Raw genomic sequence first — 25,104 nt, forward strand, 5'->3', positions numbered from 1 at the left:
AAATTGAAGATAATTGTTCCGACTTCACTCAGTGGGGGAGGAACTCTATCGTCAACTGTTTTGTTTAGTTCAGTGATTTTAGCCGATCGATGTATTCGACGTACGAAGTCCTGAGTGTTATCATAGAAAAATCCATCGGGTGCGAATTTTTAGGTTGAAAAAAAATGTCAAAATATATATCTAAGTTTTTGTGAACATTCGCCAGTTTACTCTAATTTTATTCAATTTTCGTGTAACTTTCTACATAACTTAGATACTTCTACCCAATAAGGTCATTATAAGCGACAATTTCAAGGTCAGTTACCACGTGACACTATAGCCAGAAGCTAGGATGTATCAGGCTCATCGTGGTTTATGTAATATTTTTCTGACTATCATTTTTTTTTCAAATTTTCAACGTCAAAGAAAAGTCAAAGTAAAGCAGTTGTTTTGCTTAAATGGTGAAAGAGTAAAAACAAATGCAAAATAGGGAAACGTAAAATTTTTTCAAACTGCTTTTAAAATGGAGAGAAATTTTTGTTTAAACAAATATAATGACTTTTGAGAAAACTTTTTACGTGATGCATTCTCAGTGCGGTTTTCGCTGTTTTTGCTTACAACCTTCTGCAAATGATTATAGAGCTGATACGTTTGCTCTAATGGCGCATAAAGGTTGTTGTTTTTATTGACTTATAGACAGTATTTGATGTTTGTGGCTTTGACTTAGTTGTTGCAATTGTTGTTGCCTTGTCACATAACTTAATTGAAAAGATGCATAATTGACAGTTTAAAACTGCATAAGTTCACTTATATATAATTTTCTGTGAACAGAAAAATTGCACTTGTGTTTCGGTTATTAGAGTTGCGTAAAATATTAGTGAAATTTGCCCTTAGAGGTTTCCTTTTACTTGTTGTTCTTTATCCTTTCTTATTTGTAACTCTGACTAACAACAGATGCCATTGGTCTTATTAAGGAGGTATAAGAGAAGTTGTATGATCTATGTGAAGTCGATAACTTCTGGTTTTCCGGGCTTCATATTTTTTCACTTAGACTGATTGTAACTTTGTTTCTTTTTCCAATTCTAACATTTGTCACCAAATTTCACTATTGACAATAGTGGGGGGCAGTAGTGGAGGGGTCTTCATTCAACCTCTAAGAACCGTCCTTCACTCCAATGTATAAGTCTTCAAAACAGTTTGAGTTGAAACAGAGCTGAAAGGCTCTAAGAGCACTTACTGCCCGCTGGGCGCTAGCTGTTATCCCGTTTTTAAGGACGCAAAAGTCAAATTGTCAGACGAAAATTCCGTCAAGCGAAAAATAGAATTAAAAAGGACCGACAGGACTAATATAAATGCTGCAAACTTTGTTTGAGAGCAATTAAAAATCATTGGATCATAAAGATCGATAGGCAATAATATTTTAGAAAAAAAATCTTATCTCAAAAGCCAGAAAATCGTACTATTAAAATGTTGAAAACCAGTCCATTGCACCCTAGCATATGTGTAATAGCATACTATCAAACCCCAGAGGAGGTTACCTGGCTAGTGGGGCGAGGAAAACTGAATAAAAGTTAAATTTTTTCCAAAAACTTCTAATCTATGACTGTACTTATAGGACAAGTCTCTTTTTAAATATTCAAAAACGAATAGTGAGTGCAATTTTATTAAAAAGTTCAATTCTGTTTTGTCAATTTTTCTTCAGTATTCGAACTACATGTTTCAGCAGTTTTCTGTGAGCTATTCAAAAGAATAAGAGACGGTAGCTATGATAATGTTTTTCATCTAAAAGGCTGAAGTTTCGAGTAGAATATGCACTAGAAGAGCATCTCTAGGGCTCTTAAACCCACCACGAGAACGGAAAAACTTCAAGAACATTTTCTTAGGAATAAGTTAATAAAATCCGTTAATATCCTGCAATCTATCAAAACTCAGCCAGCATACCTAAAAAAATTAACAAGGCCAGCGTTCAAAAAATTTTTGCAAAAGTTTTAATGAGACTATGTGTTTGATAACGCAGAAATTTTTGAACTTTCTTCCCATTGAGAACCGGCCCAAGTTAAAGGTTTTAACGTTAGGTTTTTATTTGGGCAACTACTCGAAGAGAAATGATTCTCTCATTGGTTGTCCTTATTGGAATAAGATTTATTTGCTGTTTAAACAAATTTATCAACTTGTAACCGCAATTAAAATCAATTCCATTCAATTCAATCTGATTAACATAACGGGTAGACCATTAATTCTGGTGGGCAAATTTGCAATTTTTATCAGAAAACTGGAAATTCGAAATGTTTAATTGTTGAAAATAATTCCATTAACACTAACAACCATGCAGTAACTTATCAAAAAACTGACAAAAACTTCAGGAAAAAATCGCAAAAACTCCTATCACAAGAATACTAAACTAAAAATCGAGACAATAAAATGTTGAAAACCATTCCATTGGCACTATATACTATGCAGTGCCCTAGTATCGAACCTTAAAGGAGATGTGTTGACCCCTGAGGCTGGAAAAACTAAAAAAATTGCAAAAATTAGTATCAATTTGTGTTTGTAGTACCAAAATATATAGCTCAAGAAATGGTCATTACTCATGAAATGGTCATTACAAGTAATTTTTGTCTCGCATAAGACCTTCATCAACTTCTAAAAACTTCAACCTAAGTCTAATCAAACGAAAAACTCATAAAATCACAAAAAACAAGAAAAATTGCACCAATTTGAGCCCAAAAACTCTGACCCTAAAATGACTAAAAACACTAAAATGACCTTTTAACCTTAAATTAAGGCCATCCCAGCAGCTGCACCACTCCAAGCACTTAAAGGACTACTAAAGCCCTCTTTGGGCCTCTAATGAAACTTAATGCCCGCTGGGCTTTACCTGTTTATCCCGTTTTGAATAAAAGTCATTGAAAAATGTGTGACATCTTAAAATTATTGCTTCTCTACGAGAGCGATTATAAAACACAGCGCCCCAATACAATTCAAATTCTTTGAAATACAAAAAAAAAACACGATACCCCCAATAATAGCCGCTATCGCTTCGCGGCTATTAAAAAAACAGCGCCCTAATATTATAAGACAGCGCCCTCAATATAGCTACGCTCAGCTTCGTAGCTATAAAAAGACTGAAATTTGAAAATAGTTGAATTCTTTGATTGATATTTAACCACCCATGTATTGAACACCTATACATATTTTCAACTAAAACACATTTTCTGAAGGCGAACGCCAATAAAAGTGACAAATCAAGTTTTCATTCATTAAAGTCTGTGGCTCGCTATCACCATTTCAGTCGGTCGCAATCTCGTGTGTGATGATTGAGTCCCTTTTCAAGCATAGGAGCTCTGTCCAGTTGAAAACATCCAAACCCTCAACGTTCCCAAGCTTCCAAAGCTCCTATCACAAGAATACTAAACTAAAAATCGAGACAATAAAATGTTGAAAACCATTCCATTGGCACTATATACTATGCAGTGCCCTAGTATCGAACCTTAAAGGAGATGTGTTGACCCCTGAGGCTGGAAAAACTAAAAAAATTGCAAAAATTAGTATCAATTTGTGTTTGTAGTACCAAAATATATAGCTCAAGAAATGGTCATTACTCATGAAATGGTCATTACAAGTAATTTTTGTCTCGCATAAGACCTTCATCAACTTCTAAAAACTTCAACCTAAGTCTAATCAAACGAAAAACTCATAAAATCACAAAAAACAAGAAAAATTGCACCAATTTGAGCCCAAAAACTCTGACCCTAAAATGACTAAAAACACTAAAATGACCTTTTAACCTTAAATTAAGGCCATCCCAGCAGCTGCACCACTCCAAGCACTTAAAGGACTACTAAAGCCCTCTTTGGGCCTCTAATAAAACTTAATGCCCGCTGGGCTTTACCTGTTTATCCCGTTTTGAATAAAAGTCATTGAAAAATGTGTGACATCTTAAAATTATTGCTTCTCTACGAGAGCGATTATAAAACACAGCGCCCCAATACAATTCAAATTCTTTGAAATACAAAAAAAAAACACGATACCCCCAATAATAGCCGCTATCGCTTCGCGGCTATTAAAAAAACAGCGCCCTAATATTATAAGACAGCGCCCTCAATATAGCTACGCTCAGCTTCGTAGCTATAAAAAGACTGAAATTTGAAAATAGTTGAATTCTTTGATTGATATTTAACCACCCATGTATTGAACACCTATACATATTTTCAACTAAAACACATTTTCTGAAGGCGAACGCCAATAAAAGTGACAAATCAAGTTTTCATTCATTAAAGTCTGTGGCTCGCTATCACCATTTCAGTCGGTCGCAATCTCGTGTGTGATGATTGAGTCCCTTTTCAAGCATAGGAGCTCTGTCCAGTTGAAAACATCCAAACCCTCAACGTTCCCAAGCTTCCAAAGCTTTGAGACAGCCCAGGGTTTATCGGAGCAGTTTATTCGATCCCGCGTGTTCAGTTTCAACTGTGCTTCCCTCAACCGAGATCTCGGCTATTGAAGGGAGACCTCGTATAAGGGTCGCATCGGGAGCTTAGAATTGGGAGTTGAAGGAAAGGTAAGATCTGTCAGGAGCTCCTGCTCCCCCACTACCACCACCCACGCCATTAGGCCCCCCTCCTCCCCCAGACTGCATAGGGATACCAGAAGAATCTTGAGACAGGAGAACGTCGCCTTGTGATTGCATGTCCTCTATGTAGAAACTTTCCTATAACGACACGACGAGTGAGCCAGGTTTGTTTCAGGCAGAAATCGCAAAGGTATCATTTGAGTCGCTGTCCCCGCATTTTTATAGCTGATGACATTTACGACTTGTTCTCTCTTCGGGGAGAAACACACCGTCCGCAGAAAGCAAATGGTTTTTAAATTTTACAGTTTCTGTTTAAAAACCAATCGGAAACCACAAGTTCAGTACAAGCTTAGTAATTACCCCAAGAAATTAACGCCAAAATGAAAACTAACAACAAACCATAGTCTAAAATGCACTCAACTAACGTAAGAACAAGGACTGCTAATAAGAATAACTGAATGTGATGTGAAATGAGGTGAGAAGGGAGGGGAGAGGCGACTGACCTGTGATAGCATCTCTGCCTGAGACAATCCATTCTGTCCCAGTGCCACTGGCTGTCCACTAAATGACATGGACTGGTGGTAGCCTTGCGAGAACTGAGTCATATCCTGAACACACAAACAAACAACATGAGCATCTCTCAAACCGAGCGACTACCGCGAATTAGACTCCATTGTAGCGCCCTTACTTATTGCAGCACGGCGTTATATTTGTAGCTATATTTAGTGGGGCAATAACTTTAATAGGGGAGGGTCAAAACTGACAATGTCATATAAATATCAAAGAACATTCTAGAACAAAAAGGTAAAGCGAAGAATTTGGTTAAAAAAGACAAACATACCCGGCAGATTGCCGGAAAATAGCCGCCGCTGATTCCAATAAGCATGATTGGGATCGAAAGAATAGAAGATATCGAAAACATAGCTGGCAGACTGCCAGAAAATAGCCGCAATAGATTCGTAGATCGGCCGTCTAAAAAAAACAATAAAAAAGACAGACCAAAAAATTCGTCTTTTCATTGAAGGCTGATCTGTTATATTCTGATTAAAAATCTGTATAAGTTATTGCTGCCTCTATTAGCTGATCTCAAATAACCTTCATTTAGAGTGACACACACCCATTTGACCTTATCTCTTGAATTCAAGTAAATAAAAGTCAATTTCAAAGTGAGGAAGTCATTTTTGAGAGTGAGGTAAGTCAAGTGTGACCAAAAATTTAATCACGCGCATGAACAAAAAAACTCACTCCACTAAGAGCGAAAAATGACGTCACATGCACTTCAATTGAAATTGCATGAACGAATGAACAAAAAGTGGCTGTGACGTCATATGGTCGTAACAAAAATCATGACGACGAAATAAAAAACATAGCAGGACAAGTCCTGACGTACAATTCAAAGAACTTTCAACGACTAAACAAAAAACGACTTATAACGGACTATGAATGAATTGGGAAAACCATTTCTAAAAAATCAGAAAAAAAATTAAAAAAAAAACAAAAAATTGGTTCAAAATGCCGCATGTGAACAAAACACCCCTAGCGAGAAATTAAAATTTGGTTCACACAAAAAAACTAGGCCTATAATGAGCTATTAATGGATTGAGAAAATCATTTAGAAAAAAAACCCGATCCAAAAAAATCGAAAAAACAGTAAAAATCAAATTGAAATTGCCGCATGTGAACAAAAAAACCACTAGCGAGAAAGCGAATTTTTGTTCAAACACCAATTTCTCACTCTACTTTAAAATTAGAGCGAAAAAATTTCACGCCGCAAAACCACTCGCTTCGCTCCATTTCCTGTTTCGGCGTGACCAAAATCACTACTCCCATTGGACTTCAAAAAACATAAAAGTGTGCAAACAGATCTTTAAAAAAAGACAGCGCCCGAATACAATTCAAATTCTTTGAATTGTAAAAAACCAAGAGAAGGCCAATAATAGCCCCAGCTATCGCTGTGCGGCTATTAAAAAAGATTTTTGTACAAAAACAATTTTTAAGGCCGATTTATTTTGATGGCATTTTGTAGTTGAACTTACTTCTGTTTCTTAGAGAGAGACTACAGGGGCTACTATCAATAACAATAAGCATAAGAGATGGTAACTAAGACTTATAGGAAGGACGTTCAAATAGCGGGCATCTAAAATTGGGCTTTATGGGTTTATCCCGTTTCTATTTCTGACTTCAGTTTTTTATTCTGACTCTGTTCATTTTGAATTGCTTTGCTGAGCAACTGATGTTTAAATTCACTTTTAGCAAAATGAGAGAAGAGAGAAACTAGCCTTGAGATTTTATGCAAAATGCTGAAAAAGCGGCAAAATAGTAAAGCGAAAAAAGTTCGACGATGTAAAAAAAACATAGCAGGACAAGTCCTGACGTACAATTCACAGAATTTTCATTGACTAAACAGAAAAACTAGATCTAGAATGGACTATGAGTGAATTGAGAGAACCATTTTAAAAAAATCAGATCAAAAAATAAAAAAAAAACAAAAAATCAATGTGAAAATGCCGCATGTGAACAAAAAAACAACTAGCGAAAAATGAAAATTTAATTCCAACATAAAACTAGGCCTAGAATGAGCTGTGAATGGATTGGAAAAACCATTCAGAAAAAAATCCGATCCAAAAAATCGAAAAAAACAGTAAAAATCGGAGTGAAATTGCCGCATGTGAACAAAAAACCACTAGCGAGAAAGCGAATTTTTGTTCAAACACCGTTTTCTCACTCTACTTTAAGTTTAGAGCAAAAAAATTTCACGCCGCAAAAGCACTCGCTTTTTCGCTCCATTTCCTGTATTGGTGTGACCAAAATCACTACTCCAATTTGACTTCAAAAATCATGAAAATGTGTGAACAGATCTTAAAAAAAAAACATAGCCGGAAGAATACCGGAAACGACTCGAAGTGAAAATCCATTTAAACGCCATCCAACTACTCATCAAACGAAACGTGCCTTCACTAATTTATGATTATCTTGAAACAAAGTCATGAAACAATAATGTAAAAACAATAAAATCAAATCTTAAATTATGATAAAAAATCTGATCAAATTTTGTTATAAATTGAGATCCCGAAAAAGTATCTCTGCCAAAATAACTTCATCAAAACAACTAGTACTTACAAAAACACTTATGTGAATTTTGAAAAAAAATTTGGGCTAAAATTATGAAAAAAAAAGCTCTTAAAAACAACTTTCACTGAAAAACTGGAAATAGTTACAAAATTTTTTAAAATTTCAACAACATATCAATCCAAAGAAAAATTCCCTTCAGCCAATAGGGTATCCAGATGCTCGCAAAACAATAGGCAAGTCATAAAAAGGCAAAGAAACGTAGCTAAAAATAGAAAAAAAATCGAAAAACTGCAAAAAAATTAAGAAAAATAGTTCCAATTTTCGCCATTTTTTTGTCATATTTCTCAACAAAAAAATGTTTCTTATCCACAAAACTGTAACCAATTGTTATCTTAAAATTGCTCAAGTAGAAGGGGTTCCTTCAATACCCATTTGAGCCAGTAAAACAAAATCCGAAAAAACGAAAAAATTAGCCCGAAAATCAGCAAAATACATTAAAAACCTCCGAATTATCACAAAATTCATATTAATTTCCAGAAACCTTCAAACCACTACCGACACCAGCCTAAAATTAAAACAAAATCATAACCAAACCTCTTAACCAAAATAAATGAAAAAAACTGCTTTAAAATGCCGCACGTGAACAAAAAATTTCGCTCGCTTAGAGAAAATTTTTTCACACATCAATTTCTCGCTCTCTCAAAAACGGCGGTATGAACAAAAACCACTCTCTTTTCGCTCCGCTCTTCACTTTTGTGCAGCGCCAAAATCACTCCAAATTTTTTCACGCGTTCCATTTCCCGCTTCAAAAATCACTCCAATAAAATTGATTAAAAAAAAGGACTTCTCCAATACTCCTCTTCGAGTCGTAATAAAAAGACAGCGCCCCAATACAATTCAAATTCTTTGAATTGTAAATTAGGAGCGCTATAATAGCTGTTGAGAAGATGAGGGCGGCTATTAACAATAATTGGTTTCAAACTTTGTTCGAGACCAGTTCACATTCTGTACTACTATTTCATATGAACAAAATTGGAACAGAATCCAGTCTGGCAAATTGGTTGAATGCTTTAATTTTACCTGGCTTTGAAGCCCAAGTGACATCTGTGAGAGTCCAGGTTGAGACAACCCCTGGCTCAGCTGCGAAGATCCAGCACTGCCAACACCCATTGCAGCTGATCCCTGATTGCGCCCAGCAAAATTCCTAAAACCCATATGTCGATGAATTATGTAACAAAGCAATGTCCCTCTCGCTGATCGCAAACATTTTCAAGTGAACAATAGTTATCAGTCAAATTCAATTTTACTCTAACCAAGTCGATAGTAGACATTAAATGCAACTTGAGATAAAAAAAATTCAAGATAACGCAATTTAGTTCGCATTTAATATCAAATTTCCATTTTATTGCGTTTCATTTTCTCAGAAACCTTCAAATTACATTTTCCTCGTTTTTACGGTACCTCTTTCTTTATATTTTGGGTTAAATCCTGTGATTACAATTTTATTTCCTAAAACGAAAACGGCAAAAACGGGGAAGCAAGTGGACAAGAACGCGTAGAACGCTAAATTCATCAACAATTGCAAAATTTTTTTCATTAAGATTATCATTACTCGAGTTTTGAGAGTGGAACAATTCACGCTTCAGGTAAGTCATTTACCTATTTTCTTGTCTATAATTCAGTGCTCGGTATTAAAGAGTTTGTTTGGCGTTCTATTTAGTTCAATCCATGCCCCTTTTTCAAGTCAGAAAATGAACCCTGATCAGAAACATATTGTGGATACCCTGAGGCATAAAATTCGACAGTATGTCAAAAGGTTGCTTAATGTAAACATAATTGATAACTGCCTTAGTTATTGATAGTCAGCCGCGCTCATAATAAAAAACTTGAAGTCATTTTTTCCCCAAATTCACTCAAGAAATACTGCATTAGCAGAACTGGAAAATACTGAAAACCCCTACACCACGGAACACAATCGAACTCGGGGTGAAGTATTGTAATTAATTACAAACAACTCAATGTACCTGTTGTATCTGGGTGGCTGTTTGTTCCTCCCACCTGGTCCCATCTGTTGCATTCTGTTGGATGGCCCACCAGTCATCTGCTGGCTATTCATCTGTTGCGAATTCTGCTGCTGACTCATTTGCTGGAAGAAGGCGGGCGGGGGAGGAGGTGGCATGAACATGTTGATGGGCACAGGCATTCCTTAGCAACCGGATTGATTATCAAGTCTCAAAGTAATTAAGCCTCTGACCGCATAGATAACCAATCTATTCGTGAGTACACTTGCGAACCCCACAAAAGCAAAATTTTTAGAATCAGAAATATTTGCAGACCCTTCCTCTTATCTTGCTAAAATTCATTCTGCACGAGCCTTTTTATTAAGGACCTTTATTACACATATGAGTTAATTTGACCACAAACTAATTCAAATTAAACTTAAGTTTTAAAGCGCAAAAGTCATTTTATTGAGTGACATAAGTCGCGTATGATCACGCAAACGATCCTAAAACCTTTGCTAGAGAGTGAGAAATGATGTAACGTGCGCAAACACCGTTAATAAGAGGAAGAAGTCATTCAGAAAATGAATTTTTTTAAGCTTTGCTGTGAACAAATGAAAAACGAAAAAAGAGCGTCAGACGATGCAACAAAAGAACATAACCGGAAAACTCAGCAATCAAATTGAAGTTAAAAAAAACTTACACAAGCCAACCACTAACTGGAACATCTATTATTTTTATTATACTATTCATTTTGAAACAACAACTGGAATAAACAAATTATCGGGAGAAACATGAAAAAATTTTCTCGTAATTCTTAAGTTGCAACTCCAGAAGCATTGTGTATGATATATTGTCTGGTTTAAAAAAAATTAGCGCAAACAGTTGACTATCAAACGATAGAATAAATAAAAGCAACGATAAATTTCGAAAAAGGAGAAAAAATCGAGCAAAAAGAAATAGTTAAAGGACAAAACCTAAACAATCAGTCAATTTTTTAACAAACTTTGCCGAAAACTGCAAAGTCTCAAAAAAACTGTTTCCAACAAACCTTAAGAAGCAGTTCCTGCTGATTTATTGAACCCCTAAGGGACACCCAAACGCACTGTAAAACACAAAACATGAGAGAATGAAAAGATAATTTATTTATTTTTATTTAAAAATATATGCTATCGAAGCTTTAATTGTTTGCACTTAAAAATCATAACCCTGAGCGAAATAATCGTTAAATTTAACCTATTTAAAATTGTTAAGACAAACTTAAACTGATATTGCCGATGTCAAAATGCCACGAAAACTAACATAGCAGCTGAATTCAACCAATTACGTAACAAAAGCAACTGAAAATATGAAGAGGACAAGAACCAAAAGCGTCTAAAACGCCGAAATCAGAAAAATAGCTCAAGATTGCACATAAAACATAGCCGGCAAATTGCCGGAAAACAGCCGCCAATGACCCACTTTGGGATTGAAACAAGAAAAAGAAAATAATACAGAGAAATCTACCGAATTTTTCCAAGTGTCAAAGTGTTCTCATTTGGTGTGTAAATTCTGAATACTCTAGGTTCTAAAATAATTCTTAATTCAGCTCCTGAACTGAAGCCTATTAAGCATAAAACTAATGCCAGCTAACAAAAGCTTTAATAAAGTTTGATAACCAAATGCATTACTCTTTAATGACCGGGCTTTTATGTTTACCCCCTTCTTTTCATTTTGCTCCTTTGACTTTGACAGTACTCACCACATTGCGTAGTTCAATACGTGAAAAAAATTCAAATCCATTTAATGAAACAGTGGGTGAAGTAGTCACAAGTCAAGCGTGAAAATCGTGACTTAAGTAAAACGAAAAACGTGATCAAAAGGTAAAGCGAATTTAAAAAAAAAACATAGCAGTACAAGTCCTGACGTACAATTCAAAGAATTCTCGTTAACTAAACAAAACTAGATTTAGAATGAACTATGAGTGAATTGGGAAAACCAATTCTAAAAAATTCAGATCCAAAAACAAACATAGCCGTCAGATTACCGGAAAATAGCCGCGATAGACGCTTGGGGCCTTCCATGAATTGAAACAACTAAAGAGATTAGATAGACAGATCGAACACCAGTCCATTAATAGACCACTAGACTTTTTGGGTAAGCTTCGGAGAGTCATTTTTATGAGATACATAAGCTCTATAAGGAGAAAGCCATAATAGGTCATTTCAAAATTAGGATCTTTTCCGTTTGTGCCCCCTCAGATTAGTGGGCGCATATTATTTGCACCCCTCAGATGCACGTGCAATATTTTTTACATAATGACTTACTATGTAGTGACACGTGCACTGTAACTGGGGGGGGGGCGCATAACGTACTGGGGGCACAAAAGGAGAAGATCCCAAAATTAATATTCCAAATCAAAAACACAAGACTCTATTATTAATCAAGAATTAGGGCATATATGTTTGGCACTACTTAGCTGCACACTATTGACCTTTAACAAGTAAATGTTCAAAAAATTCAAAGTTCCATAAGTGATTTCAGAAGTCAATTTTTTGAGTGAGAAAAGTCATTGAAACAGTCAATTCCAAGAAGTCAGGGTAAGACGAAACAAAAATCTGTTAGACGAAGTAAAAAAAAAATTAGGAGCGCTATAATAGCCGCCTGAAATTGAGGACGCGGCTATTAAAAAAACAGAAAATCAATGTCAAAAAAACGCATGTGAACAAAAAACCACTAGCAAGCACTGATAATTTGGTTCAAACAAAAAACCAGGCCTAGAAAAACTGAATGGATTAGGAAAACCATTTAGAAAAAAAATTCGATCCAAAATTGAAAAACAATAATAATCAAAGTGAAATTGCCGCATGTGAACAAAAAAACACTAGCGAGAATGCGAATTTTTGTTCAAACCCCGTTTTCTCAATCTACTTTAAAATTAGAGCAAAAAATTTCACGCCACTCGTTTTTTCGCTCCACTTCCTGTTTCGGCGTGACCAAAATGACTACTCCAATTTGTGAAAATGTGTGAACAATCTTAAAAAGACAGCGCCCCAAGACAATTCAAATCCTTTGAATTGTAAACATAGCCGGCAGATTGCCGGAATAGCTGCGAAACAATAGACCTGCGTGACATATAATAGAGATAGAAACAGATGCAGATCTAAATTGAAAAAAAATCGACGCCGCTCAAAAAACTAAGCTAAAAAAACATTCAGCGATAAAATAAAAAAGCTTGTTAAAATTCATTCCGCAGAAATCTCTTATTGGGGACCTTTACTGCACATATGAGTTCCTTTGACCTTAAACAAATTCAAATTAAACTTAAGTTTTGAAGTGCAAAAGCCATTTTATTGAGTGAGGTAAGTCACGTATGCTCAAAATCTAATCACGCAAATAACCTAAAAACTTTCGCTAAAGCGAGTGAGAAATGACGTCACGCGCGCAAATGCCGTTATTGAGAGGAAGAACTCATTCAGAAAATTTGAATTTTTCAGCTTTGCTGGGTGAACAAATGTAAAACGAAAAAAGAGCGTCAGACGACGAAACAAAAAACAAGAAATCCGGAAGCGACTCGAAGCGTCAATTCACTAACAAAACCCTAATTGCAGCTGAAGCCACTACCTTTTGTATAAAACCATTAACTCACTACCTCTCCAGGTCTGCTCTAAAAATTGGTGAAACTTAAACCACTGTAACCAAGAGAATTAAAATGCAGCAAAATTTTATATTATTGAAAACGTTTGGCAACGTTGAAAAATCGGAAAAAATTAAGGTGGTCAGAAAACTGATAGTCTGTAAAAGCTGACAAGGTCATCAATTGCCCTGAAATAATTCATGATTCTAATCTGAAAAAGGTTGAGAAAGCAAACGGCAGATAATAATCTTAAAAACTAAGTTAAATCTTTTCAAAAAAGAAAGCTCAAATTTAAGAATCAGAAAACACCTATTATGCCACCTATAACATCTATAATGACACTTCTATTGACTGCAATTAAGAAAAAAACAACACATACTTGTCGTCGTTGTACATATGCTAGACAACATGATTTCATACTAATTCAAAAATTAAATTGATCATAGAAAAGACATAAGCAGCAGAGGAATAATCAAATGCAAAAAATCGTTTAAATTAATACCAAGACCGGAAGAAAGTTGCAGTAAACAGTCATAAGTGGAAATTATGGAAAAGGCTTGCTATTAAACTTTCAGTCCTGCCTTATGTTGAATGAAATCAATTGCAAACCAAAGAAATGACGAAAATCTAAGAAAAAGCTGAAATCATTCATTTTTAACAACTGAAAAAATCAGTATACCGAAAGTAAATGTAGGTTCCAGGCCAAAGCTAGGATGATACTAACGAGAATGTGAAGAATTTTGGTACAATCTAAGCAACACCGTAACAATAAGATATTCTTGATTTTTGAAAGTTAAAAATCAATTTTAAAAATTCAAGAAAAATGAATACATTTCATTGTTCAGCATTCAAGACATAGAAAAGATAACTAGTCATCCGATACAAAGATCTATCTTCCTGAAGATAACAAAAAGCAGATTTCATAAATACGAAACATTGAAACATTTTGCAAAAAAATGGTCAAAAAACTTAAGACTGCATTTATGAAGAAGTTTTTACCGTTTTTCGAAAACTTAACGCCACAAAATGATCTTTTATTGAAACGAAATTAAAGTCCCTAATGTTGCACAAAAAGACTACTATTTCCAGCAATTACAACCAAAATACAAACAAAAAACTGACCAAAATTGGAAAAAATTATCAAAATCGGATTAGCATATGTACAATTTTATAAAACAAAATTACATCGAGGTAGAAAGAGGCCTTGAGTATATGAAATATCAAAGAGAAGTTGCCATATTAACTGATTTTTGACAAAAAGACGGTTAAAAGATCCAAATAGAATTAAAAAAGAAAGAAAAAGAAGAATTTAGATTAAAAGAAGAAATTAATAGAAAAAAAGTCAAAAATTAATTAAAAAACCAAGAAATATGCACCAACTTTCCATTTGAAACGCATTTTCAGGCTCTGCAAAACACTGTGGCATCAATTTCCGAGGTTAGCATTTCAATAAAGTATCGAATAAAATTTATTTCTGAAAGAAACCAAATTAAAAGCAAAAAAAATTGGACCACCTAGACAAAAAAAAACGGCTAAAAACGGTTATCTATATGTGCCATTCAGTCAAAAACTACTTTTCAAAGTCGAAAAGTCATTGACTAAACGCAGCGCATGATCAAAAAACTTCTCTCGCTTAGCGAAAATCTGTTGATCAAGGCAGCTTTTCTCACTTTCGCTTTTAGGTCAAAACGCCGCGTGAACAAATCTACTTCCTGTAAAAAAAATACCGAGAGAAAACCAATACTCCTCTTCGAGTCGTAAAAAACCAAGAGCACCGCAATATAGCTTTGCTCAGCTTACAGCTTCGCAGCTATAATAAAAAACAGGAGAGCGCCTAAATAGTAGCCGTGGAGAGGCTGACGGCTGCTATTTAACACTCATATATGATTGAAATGGTCAAAAAGGCTCCAAATCGTACAACAGATACGTTTTTCACACCCACTTTTCTGGCTCTCTCAAAAACGCGATGTGAACGAAATTCACACTCTCTGCTCTTCAATTAGTTCAGCTCTTTGACCTAAACGCTTAGCTGTCACGTGCGGTAGTAGTAATAGTTAAGCAAGACAGGGGGGGGGGGGGTAAAAGGAAGTACCTATGTATTAAGATTAGGTATAGCCCATTTTCGCTCAAATTCCAAGGAAGTACCTCACAGCTTGATACCCAAGCTGTTCACACGAGGGGCATTAGCAAGTTAATTCCTTAATATTAAATTAGGTCATTTACTCATTCCCATATTGCACTTTAATAATGTAAATTTTCAAACACGTACCTCACAGCATAACACCCAAGCTGTTCTCTCAAAGGGGATTAGTTTGGTAATGTTTAAGTATTAAATTAGATAGGGTGACTCATTTACACTACGTACGGTTTACGTGATTTTCAAAAGTGTACCTTACAGCATGATACCCAAGCTGTTCACACTAAAGGGATTAGCAAGACAGTGCCTTAACAAATTAGTAAGGACATTGACCCCCTACCATATTACAGTTTACTAATGTAAATTTCCAAAGACGTACCTCACAGCTTGACACCCAATCTGTTCTCTCAAAGGGGATTAGTTAGGTAATGTTTTAATATTAAATTAGATAGGGTGACTCATTTACACTACGTACGGTTTACGTGATTTTTAAAAGTGTACCTCACAGCATGATACCCAAGCTGTTCACACGAAGGGGATTAGCAAGACAGTGCCTTAACAAATTAGTAAGGACATTGACCCACTACCATATTACAGTTTACTAATGTAAGTTTACAAAGACGTACGTCACAGCATAACACCCAAGCTGTTCACATTAAAGGGATTAGCAAGACAGTGCCTTAATAACGAATCAGTAAGGTCATTGACCCCCTTCCATTTTACACTTAAATAATGTAAATTTTCAAACGTGTACCTCACAGCATGATACCCAAGCTGTTCACACGAATGGGATTAGCAAAATAGTGCCTTAACAACAAATCAGTAAGGTCATTGACCCTCTACCATTTTACACTTTAATAATGCAAATTTCCAATAACGTACCTCACAGCATGACACCCAAGCTGTTCACACGAGGGGATTAGCAAAATAGTGCCTTAACAACAAATCAGTAAGGTCATTTACCCCTACCATATTGCACTTTACTAATGTCAATTTCAAAAGACGCACATCACAACTTGATACCCAAGCTGTTCCCACGAAGGGGATTAGCAAGATAATCCCTTAATAACAAAATAAGAAAGTCAATTACCCATTCCCATATTACACTTCACTAATGTCGATTGCCAAAGACGCACTTCACAGTATGATATCCAAGCTGTTCACACAAAGGGGATAAGCTAGGTAATGTTTTAATAATAAATTAGGTAGGGTGACTCATTTACACTACGTACGGTTTACGTGATTTTCAAAAGTGTACCTCACAGCATGATACCCAAGCTGTTGACACGAAGTAGATTAGTAAGATAATCCCTTAATAATAGTATCCCGCGTAGATAAAAAAATACCCAATTCTGTCTAAAAATTACCCAAAACTTGCTAAAAAGTACCGAATTCTTGCGAAAAATAGACAGCTGTTACCAAAAATTATCCAATTATTATCAAAAAATACCAAATTTTTGCTTAAAAATAAACAATTCTTGCCAAAAATATCCAATTCTTGCTAAAAAAAAATACCCAACTCTTGAAAAAACACCCAATTCATGCCAAAAAATACCGAATTCTGTCTAAAAAATACCCAAAACTTGCTAAAAAGTACCAAAAATTAGACAAATGTTATCAAAAATTATCCAATTATTGCCGAAAAATTCACAATTCTTGCCTAAAAACACACAATTTCTGCCGAAAATACCCAATTCTTGCTAAAAAATATCGAATTCTTGAGAAAAACACAAATCATGCCAAAAAATACCCAATTTTATCTAAAAAATACCCAAAAAATGCAAAAATATTACCCAATTCATGCTAAAAAATACCCAAATCTGTCTAAAAACTACACAAAACTTGCTGAAAAGTATCCAATTGCTGCCAAAAAAAGCCAAAAATTATCCAGTTATTGCCAAAAAAATCAAATTCTTGCTTAAAAATGCCCAATTCTTGCCAAAATACCCAATTCTTGATAAAATCCCCAATTCTTGAAAAAAATGCCCAATTCTGACAAACACTTACCAAAACCTTAAAAGAAATTAACCAATACAGGTTGAAAATAGCCGTTTCTTACCAAAAAAAACTACATTTTTGCAAAAAAAAAACCTAATTCCTATCAAAACCGAAACAATTCTATTAAAAACTGTCCAATTCCTGCCACTTATATTTACCAAAAGTAGCTGAATCTTGTCAAAAATACTCAAATTTTACCCAATTTTCATTAGTATTGTCGAAAAACACTCAAATTATAAGCAATATAACAAAATTTTATCAAATATTCATCCAAAATATATCAAAAATTATAAAACTTGCCATCATCTGTATTTATTTAAATTCATTCTGTCAATCCAATTATTTAGTGATCTTACAAACATCATTTTTTGACATCTTCTTTTGTAAGAGCGAATCTTCTCAGGTGATTTCGAAGGTTTTATGAGCACAAATTTATCAGGAATTTTTCACTATCGTTACAAATTAGTCGTAAATGTATCAATTAAGTCCTAATACCACAAAAATCACGTCATACTGTCTTCGCAAATACGGACAATTAGGTGATTTCATCCTTGCAAGGGAGCCGCTCAACAAATTGTAGGTCAACTAAGACGTATGATTACCACAATTACCGAATTACAGATACCTAGGTATTATGGGGTCATTGAACTCATGTGACCCGCATCGAAAACAAAACTTTACAAGTCTCAGACAACATGGAACTAAGCAGATTCGTCCGTGGACATTTTTGTGACTATGAGTTTGCTTATAGACCAATGTATAAAAATTTACTCGGATTTTTTGAGCAGGAGAGAGAACTTAAATTCCTCTGGTGTTCGACGACTTTGAAAATTTGCAGAAACCTGATAAGGATTGTGACGAGTGGGAAAATGTGTCACAGACAGAGTTTTATTGCAAGTAGAGAAGAAGAAAACGCAATTGACCCCAAGTTTGGCATGAAAAAATTTGACAAGACAGCTCCCTTGTCGTGTTTTTCTACGGAAACTGGGCAAGATGCAAAGGAAGAGGTACAGGAAGCGTCGGCTGTTAAAAACACTTCACTAAAGTCTGTCGGAACCAACCTTAGTACAATCTAGCTTGCTGGTATTCCTCGCTATACTCTCCCTCACTTGACTAATGAAAAACTCATTACTAACATCACGTGACCTTACTAAAAACAGAAATGACATAAACACTAAATCATTTTCTACACAACTTTCATTGACTTAACAAAATGTTTTATAAGATCTTATCGGCTACGAGGTTTTTTGTTCCCAATTCTTCTGTGTTTTAATTAAGTTTCATTGGCTCGATACATCGAGGTTAATTTTCAAGATATTTCAGTCATTTGTTTCTTTACCCTTACATTGTTCAGTTACCCTTATTCATCCAGGTTTTCTTATTTTCTGCTTCCAGATCTCATCTTTTGCTCAATTCACTAAAAGTAACTACCAAAAGTAGTAGTTCCAGTCATATCTTTCGGTAGTTTCATTCTTGTCAACATATTCAATTGTTACGGAAACATACTTTCATGGTTTCCCGAAAATGAAAAACGCAAAAACTCTTTCTTCTCAGCCTGTAAAATATGGGACAAAAATATAAATTCCGGATAAAATTACCAAAGATTTCCTCATGGAGGACTTATTGGTTAAGCAAGTTCCTTTCTTGACTTTTTCTTTACTAGATTGAAAGTTTTTCGATTACTTGCTGTACTGCACGATTCTGCCGAAGGGTTCAGGATACTGTTACATGTTACCAAATTTTCCCAGCTCATGTTTCATGGGTTAACTGGGTCAATCTTTTTTGTTCTTATTAAACTTTTCCATCCTCAATTTTTCAAAAGACTAGACTGCTAATCATTTTTTGATATTTTAATCTAGAAAAAGGAATGTCTCTCGTTGTATTTGATATTGAGTGCTTGGAGGGGAAAATTGTTAAGGAGTTGGGTGTTTTCAAGGACGGAATTGTTTTGGGATTCAGTTTCCTGCCACCCAAAGACTACCAACCTACTTTTCAAGCAAGGTGGAACACTAAAAATTCACATGGGATCAATTGGAGCAGTGGAAAACTGGAATATATTGAGTTGTCATCAATCATTTACCATTATTGTTCACCTACAACAGAATACTTTGCGAAAGGTTTGGAGAAATGTAATCTCCTCTCAAATTACTTGTGTAAAGATGTGGAGAATCTAGATGATCTTGGTTGACCAAAAGTTTCCAAACTTCTCAACAATTTGGATACTGACTGGGATTGCAGCAACTATCCGTATCGACACGAAAAAACCTTTCACTGTGCAGAGAAGAAAGCTTATGCTTTCGGAATTTGGACTCTTGATCATTTTGATAACGTATAATATTTGTAATTCCTAATTGTATTTGTGATCGTTTTGTAATTAATTGTTTTTATTTTACTTCTTTTTAAATCAGAGAAAGGTCGCATTGGAATATGATTAGCTCGCTGCAGATTATATGATGGCATAATAATGCTAGAAATTGATTAGTTTTCAAAATAATAATAGATATTTCTTTTGAAATTGGGAACCAAGAAATTTCAGTTTAAAAGGTCACAGTAAAATGAAATATTAAAAATTAAATTAAAAAAACATTCGAAAACTTCAATTTCAAATACAGGTTGAAAATAGCCGTTTCTTACCAAAAAAAAACTACATTTTTGCAAAAAAAAACCTAATTCCTATCAAAACCGAAACAATTCTATTAAAAACTGTCCAATTCCTGCCACTTATATTTACCAAAAGTAGCTGAATCTTGTCAAAAATACTCAAATTTTACCCAATTTTCTTTAGTATTGTCGAAAAACACCCAAATTATAAGCAATATAACAAAATTTTATCAAATATTCATCCAAAATATATCAAAAATTATAAAACTTGCCGTCATCTGTATTTATTTAAATTCATTCTGTCAATCCAATTATTTAGTGATCTTACAAACATCATTTTTTGACATCTTCTTTTGTAAGAGCGAATCTTCTCAGGTGATCGATAAAGGTTTTATGAGCACAAATTTATCAGGAATTTTTCACTATCGTTAGAAATTAGTCGTAAATGTATCAATTAAGTCCTAATACCACAAAAATCACGTCATACTGTCTTCGCAAATACGGACAATTATGTGATTTCATCCTTGCAAGGGAGCCGCTCAACAAATTGTAGGTCAACTAAGACGTATGATTACCACAATTACCGAATTACAGATACCTAGGTATTATGGGGTCATTGAACTCATGTGACCCGCATCGAAAACAAAACTTTACAAGTCTCAGACAACATGGAACTAAGCAGATTCGTCCGTGGACATTTTTGTGACTATGAGTTTGCTTATAGACCAATGTATAAAAATTTACTCGGATTTTTTGAGCAGGAGAGAGAACTTAAATTCCTCTGGTGTTTGTCTGACGACTTTGAAAATTTGCAGAAACCTGATAAGGATTGTGACGAGTGGGAAAATGTGTCACTGACAGAGTTTTATTGCAAGTAGAGAAGAAGAAAACGCAATTGACCCCAAGTTTGGCATGAAAAAATTTGACAAGACAGCTCCCTTGTCGTGTTTTTCTACGGAAACTGGGCAAGATGCAAAGGAAGAGGTACAGGAAGCGTCGGCTGTTAAAAACACTTCACTAAAGTCTGTCGGAACCAACCTTAGTACAATCTAGCTTGCTGGTATTCCTCGCTATACTCTCCCTCACTTGACTAATGAAAAACTCATTACTAACATCACGTGACCTTACTAAAAACAGAAATGACATAAACACTAAATCATTTTCTACACAACTTTCATTGACTTAACAAAATGTTTTATAAGATCTTATCGGCTACGAGGTTTTTTGTTCTCAATTCTTCTGTGTTTTAATTAAGTTTCATTGGCTCGATACATCGAGGTTAATTTTCAAGATATTTCAGTCATTTGTTTCTTTACCCTTACATTGTTCAGTTACCCTTATTCATCCAGGTTTTCTTATTTTCTGCTTCCAGATCTCATCTTTTGCTCAATTCACTAAAAGTAACTACCAAAAGTAGTAGTTCCAGTCATATCTTTTGGTAGTTTCATTCTTGTCAACATATTCAATTGTTACGGAAACATACTTTCATGGTTTCCCGAAAATGAAAAACGCAAAAACTCTTTCTTCTCAGCCTGTAAAATATGGGACAAAAATATAAATTCCGGATAAAATTACCAAAGATTTCCTCATGGAGGACTTATTGGTTAAGCAAGTTCCTTTCTTGACTTTTTCTTTACTAGATTGAAAGTTTTTCGATTACTTGCTGTACTGCACGATTCTGCCGAAGGGTTCAGGATACTGTTACATGTTACCAAATTTTCCCAGCTCATGTTTCATGGGTTAACTGGGTTAATCTTTTTTGTTCTTATTAAACTTTTCCATCCTCAATTTTTCAAAAGACTAGACTGCTAATCATTTTTTGATATTTTAATCTAGAAAAAGGAATGTCTCTCGTTGTATTTGATATTGAGTGCTTGGAGGGGAAAATTGTTAAGGAGTTGGGTGTTTTCAAGGACGGAATTGTTTTGGGATTCAGTTTCCTGCCACCCAAAGACTACCAACCTACTTTTCAAGCAAGGTGGAACACTAAAAATTTACATGGGATCAATTGGAGCAGTGGAAAACTGGAATATATTGAGTTGTCATCAATCATTTACCATTATTGTTCACCTACAACAGAATACTTTGCGAAAGGTTTGGAGAAATGTAATCTCCTCTCGAATTACTTGTGTAAAGATGTGGAGAATCTAGATGATCTTGGTTGACCAAAAGTTTCCAAACTTCTCAACAATTTGGATACTGACTGGGATTGCAGCAACTATCCGTATCGACACGAAAAAACCTTTCACTGTGCAGAGAAGAAAGCTTATGCTTTCGGAATTTGGACTCTTGATCATTTTGATAACGTATAATATTTGTAATTTCTAATTGTATTTGTGATCGTTTTGTAATTAATTGTTTTTATTTTACTTCTTTTTAAATCAGAGAAAGGTCGCATTGGAATATGATTAGCTCGCTGCAGATTATATGATGGCATAATAATGCTAGAAATTGATTAGTTTTCAAAATAATAATAGATATTTCTTTTGAAATTGGGAACCAAGAAATTTCAGTTTAAAAGGTCACAGTAAAATGAAATATTAAAAATTAAATTAAAAAAACATTCGAAAACTTCAACTTCAAAAACTGGAGATTTGAAAAGGAGAAAAATTTAAAAAACACAATTTTTGTTGAAAACCTTATGTCGACCAAAAACGATATTTTGAATCAACATGTATTTAAAAAAAACGACTATATAAAATTTAATCGAACAAAAGTAGCTTAAAAACATCAAAAACTAACAAACCGAAAATAAAAAAATCAATATACACGTTTGTTTGTTTAAAACTTTATGTAATAAAAAACTGTACGTGTTTCATTGTTTTTTATGTTAAACAATGCAAGATAGTGCCTTAAAAAATTAGTTTTAAACAAAAAACATTAAAAAAAAAATTAAAATGATAATGTATAAAGATTACGTATAGCCCATTTTACCTCAAATCCCAAAGACGTACCTCACAGCATGATACCCACGCTGTTCACGCGAGGGGGTTTAGCAAGATAATCCCTAAATATTAAATTAGTAAGGTCATTTACCCATTCCCATATTGCGCTTTAATAAGGTAGATTACCAAAGACGTACCTCACAGCATGACACCCAAGCAGTTCACATAAAGGGGATAAGCAAGATAGTGCCTTAACAAGGAATCATTAAGGTCGTTTACCCCTTACCATATTACACTTTAATAATGTAAGTTTCCGAAGTCGTACCTCACGGCATGACACGCAAGCCTTTCACACGAGGGGGATTAGCAAGATAATCCCTTAATATTAAATTAGTAAGGTCATTTACCCATTCCCTTATTGCAGTTTAATAATGTAACTTTCCAAAGACGTGCCTCAAAGCATGACACCCAAGCTGTTCAAACGAAGGGGATTAGCAAGATAGTGCCTTAACAACAAATTTGTTAGAATGAGTCATATGTTCACCAGAAGGAACTAGGGGTATTAGTAGGTATTAAAGAAACAGCGGGTATCCAACTGTTGGGACATAAGCTAATTACTCAATATCATGGGTCTTTTTGAATTGGGTATATATTGAATTAGGTATTTTATTGTAAAATTGTGAATTGGGTATATATTGAATTGGGTATTTTTATGTAAAATTTTGAATTTAATTATTTTGTTTGAAAAAGTTTTACTAAAATAGTCTTTAATCAAAGATTTCGTTTTCTACATAAGGTTTTTAACAAATAATGTAAATTTTAATGTTTTTTATTTTTCTGTTTTTCCATTTTTCAGTTTTTGAAGTTTTTCCAATGTAAAATTTTCATTTTTATTAATTTTTATTAAAAAAAATTGTTTTACTAAAGTAATTTTTTTTTCAAAAATGTCGTTTTTTACATAAGAGTTAACAAAAAAATGTAAATTTTGTTGTTTTTTGTTTTTCTATTTTTACATTTTTCAGTTTTTGAAGTTTTTCATTGCAAAATTTTTAAATTAATTTTTTTTATTAAAAAGTGTCGTTTTACTAAAATATTTTTTTCTCAAAAATGTCGTTTTTCATATAAAGTTTTGAGAAAAAAAAATGTAAATTTTGTTGATTTTTATTTTTCTATTTTTAAATTTTTCAGTTTTTGAAGTTTTTTAATGTAAAATTTTCAACACAATTGTTTTTTTATTAAAAAATGTCGTTTTACTAAAATAATTTTTTTTTTCAAAAATGTCGTTTTTTACATAAGGTTTTTAACAAAAAATGTAAACTTTGTTGTTTCTTATTTTTCTATTTTTACAATTTTCAGTATTTGGAGTTTTTTTCATGTAAAATTTTTAATTTTATTATTTTTTTCATTAAAAAATGTTGTTTTACTAAAAAATTTTTTTTTCAAAAATGTCGTTTTTTACATAAGTTTTTTAACAAAAAATGTAAATTTTGTTGTTTTTTATTTTTCTATTTTCACATTTTTCAGTTTTTGAAGTTTTTTAATGTAAAATTTTCAATGTAATTATTTTTTTCTTTAAAAAATGTTGTTTTACTAAAATAGTTTTTTTTCACAAATGTCGTTTTTTTACATAAGGTTTTAACCAAAAATGTATATTTTGTTGTTTTTTATTTTTCTATTTTTCTATTTTTCAAATTTTGAAGTTTTTTCATTTACAATTTCATTTTTGGTTAAAACCTTATGTAAAAAAACGACATTTGTGAAAAAAAACTAATTTATTAAAACAACATTTTTTAAAGAAAAAAAAATAATTACATTGAAAATTTTACATTAAAAAACTTCAAAAACTGAAAAATGTGAAAATCGAAAAATAAAAAACAACAAAATTTACATTTTTTGTTAAAAAACTTATGTAAAAAACGACATTTTTGAAAAAAAAATTTTTTAGTAAAACAACATTTTTTAATGAAAAAAATAATAAAATTAAAAATTTTACATGAAAAAAACTCCAAATACTGAAAATTGTAAAAATAGAAAAATAAGAAACAACAAAGTTTACATTTTTTGTTAAAAAACCTTATGTAAAAAACGACATTTTTGAAAAAAAAATCATTTTAGTAAAACGACATTTTTTAATAAAAAAATAATTACGTTGAAAATTTTACATTTAAAAACTTCAAAAACTGAAAAATTTAAAAATAGAAAAATAAAAATCAACAAAATTTACATTTTTTTTCTCAAAACCTTAT

The 25,104-nt window shown here is 33.5% G+C and overlaps 2 protein-coding genes across 2 annotated transcripts in view; both read right to left on the minus strand.

The window, feature by feature from the left end:
- Positions 1–25,104, minus strand: part of LOC142337299 (putative E3 ubiquitin-protein ligase HECTD2) — a 38,455-nt gene that overhangs the window by 8,693 nt on the left and 4,658 nt on the right. The window lies entirely within an intron of this gene.
- On the minus strand, positions 4,120–10,002 carry LOC142337298 (uncharacterized). The gene is made up of 4 exons (XM_075386485.1): positions 9,646–10,002; positions 8,702–8,825; positions 5,053–5,157; positions 4,120–4,687 (listed from the first exon to the last, which is right to left on the minus strand). The coding sequence occupies exons 1-4, from the start codon at positions 9,822–9,824 to the stop codon at positions 4,514–4,516; spliced, it is 582 nt and encodes a 193-aa protein (XP_075242600.1). The 5' UTR covers positions 9,825–10,002; the 3' UTR covers positions 4,120–4,513.

Source organism: Convolutriloba macropyga, chromosome 3 (assembly GCF_964194025.1).
Source record: "Convolutriloba macropyga chromosome 3, txConMacr16.3, whole genome shotgun sequence".
In the NCBI taxonomy this organism is placed as follows: Eukaryota; Metazoa; Xenacoelomorpha; order Acoela; family Convolutidae; genus Convolutriloba; species Convolutriloba macropyga.

Excerpts from the sequence above, each read along its gene's own strand:
- LOC142337298 (XM_075386485.1), bottom strand. The coding sequence starts at position 9,824 with ATGCCTGTGCCCATCAACATGTTCATGCCACCTCCTCCCCCGCCCGCC. Across the intron at positions 5,158-8,701 it reads CACTTGGGCTTCAAAGCCAG|GATATGACTCAGTTCTCGCA; the intron begins GTAAAATTAAAG and ends TTGTGTGTTCAG. Across the intron at positions 4,688-5,052 it reads AGGCAGAGATGCTATCACAG|GAAAGTTTCTACATAGAGGA; the intron begins GTCAGTCGCCTC and ends GTGTCGTTATAG.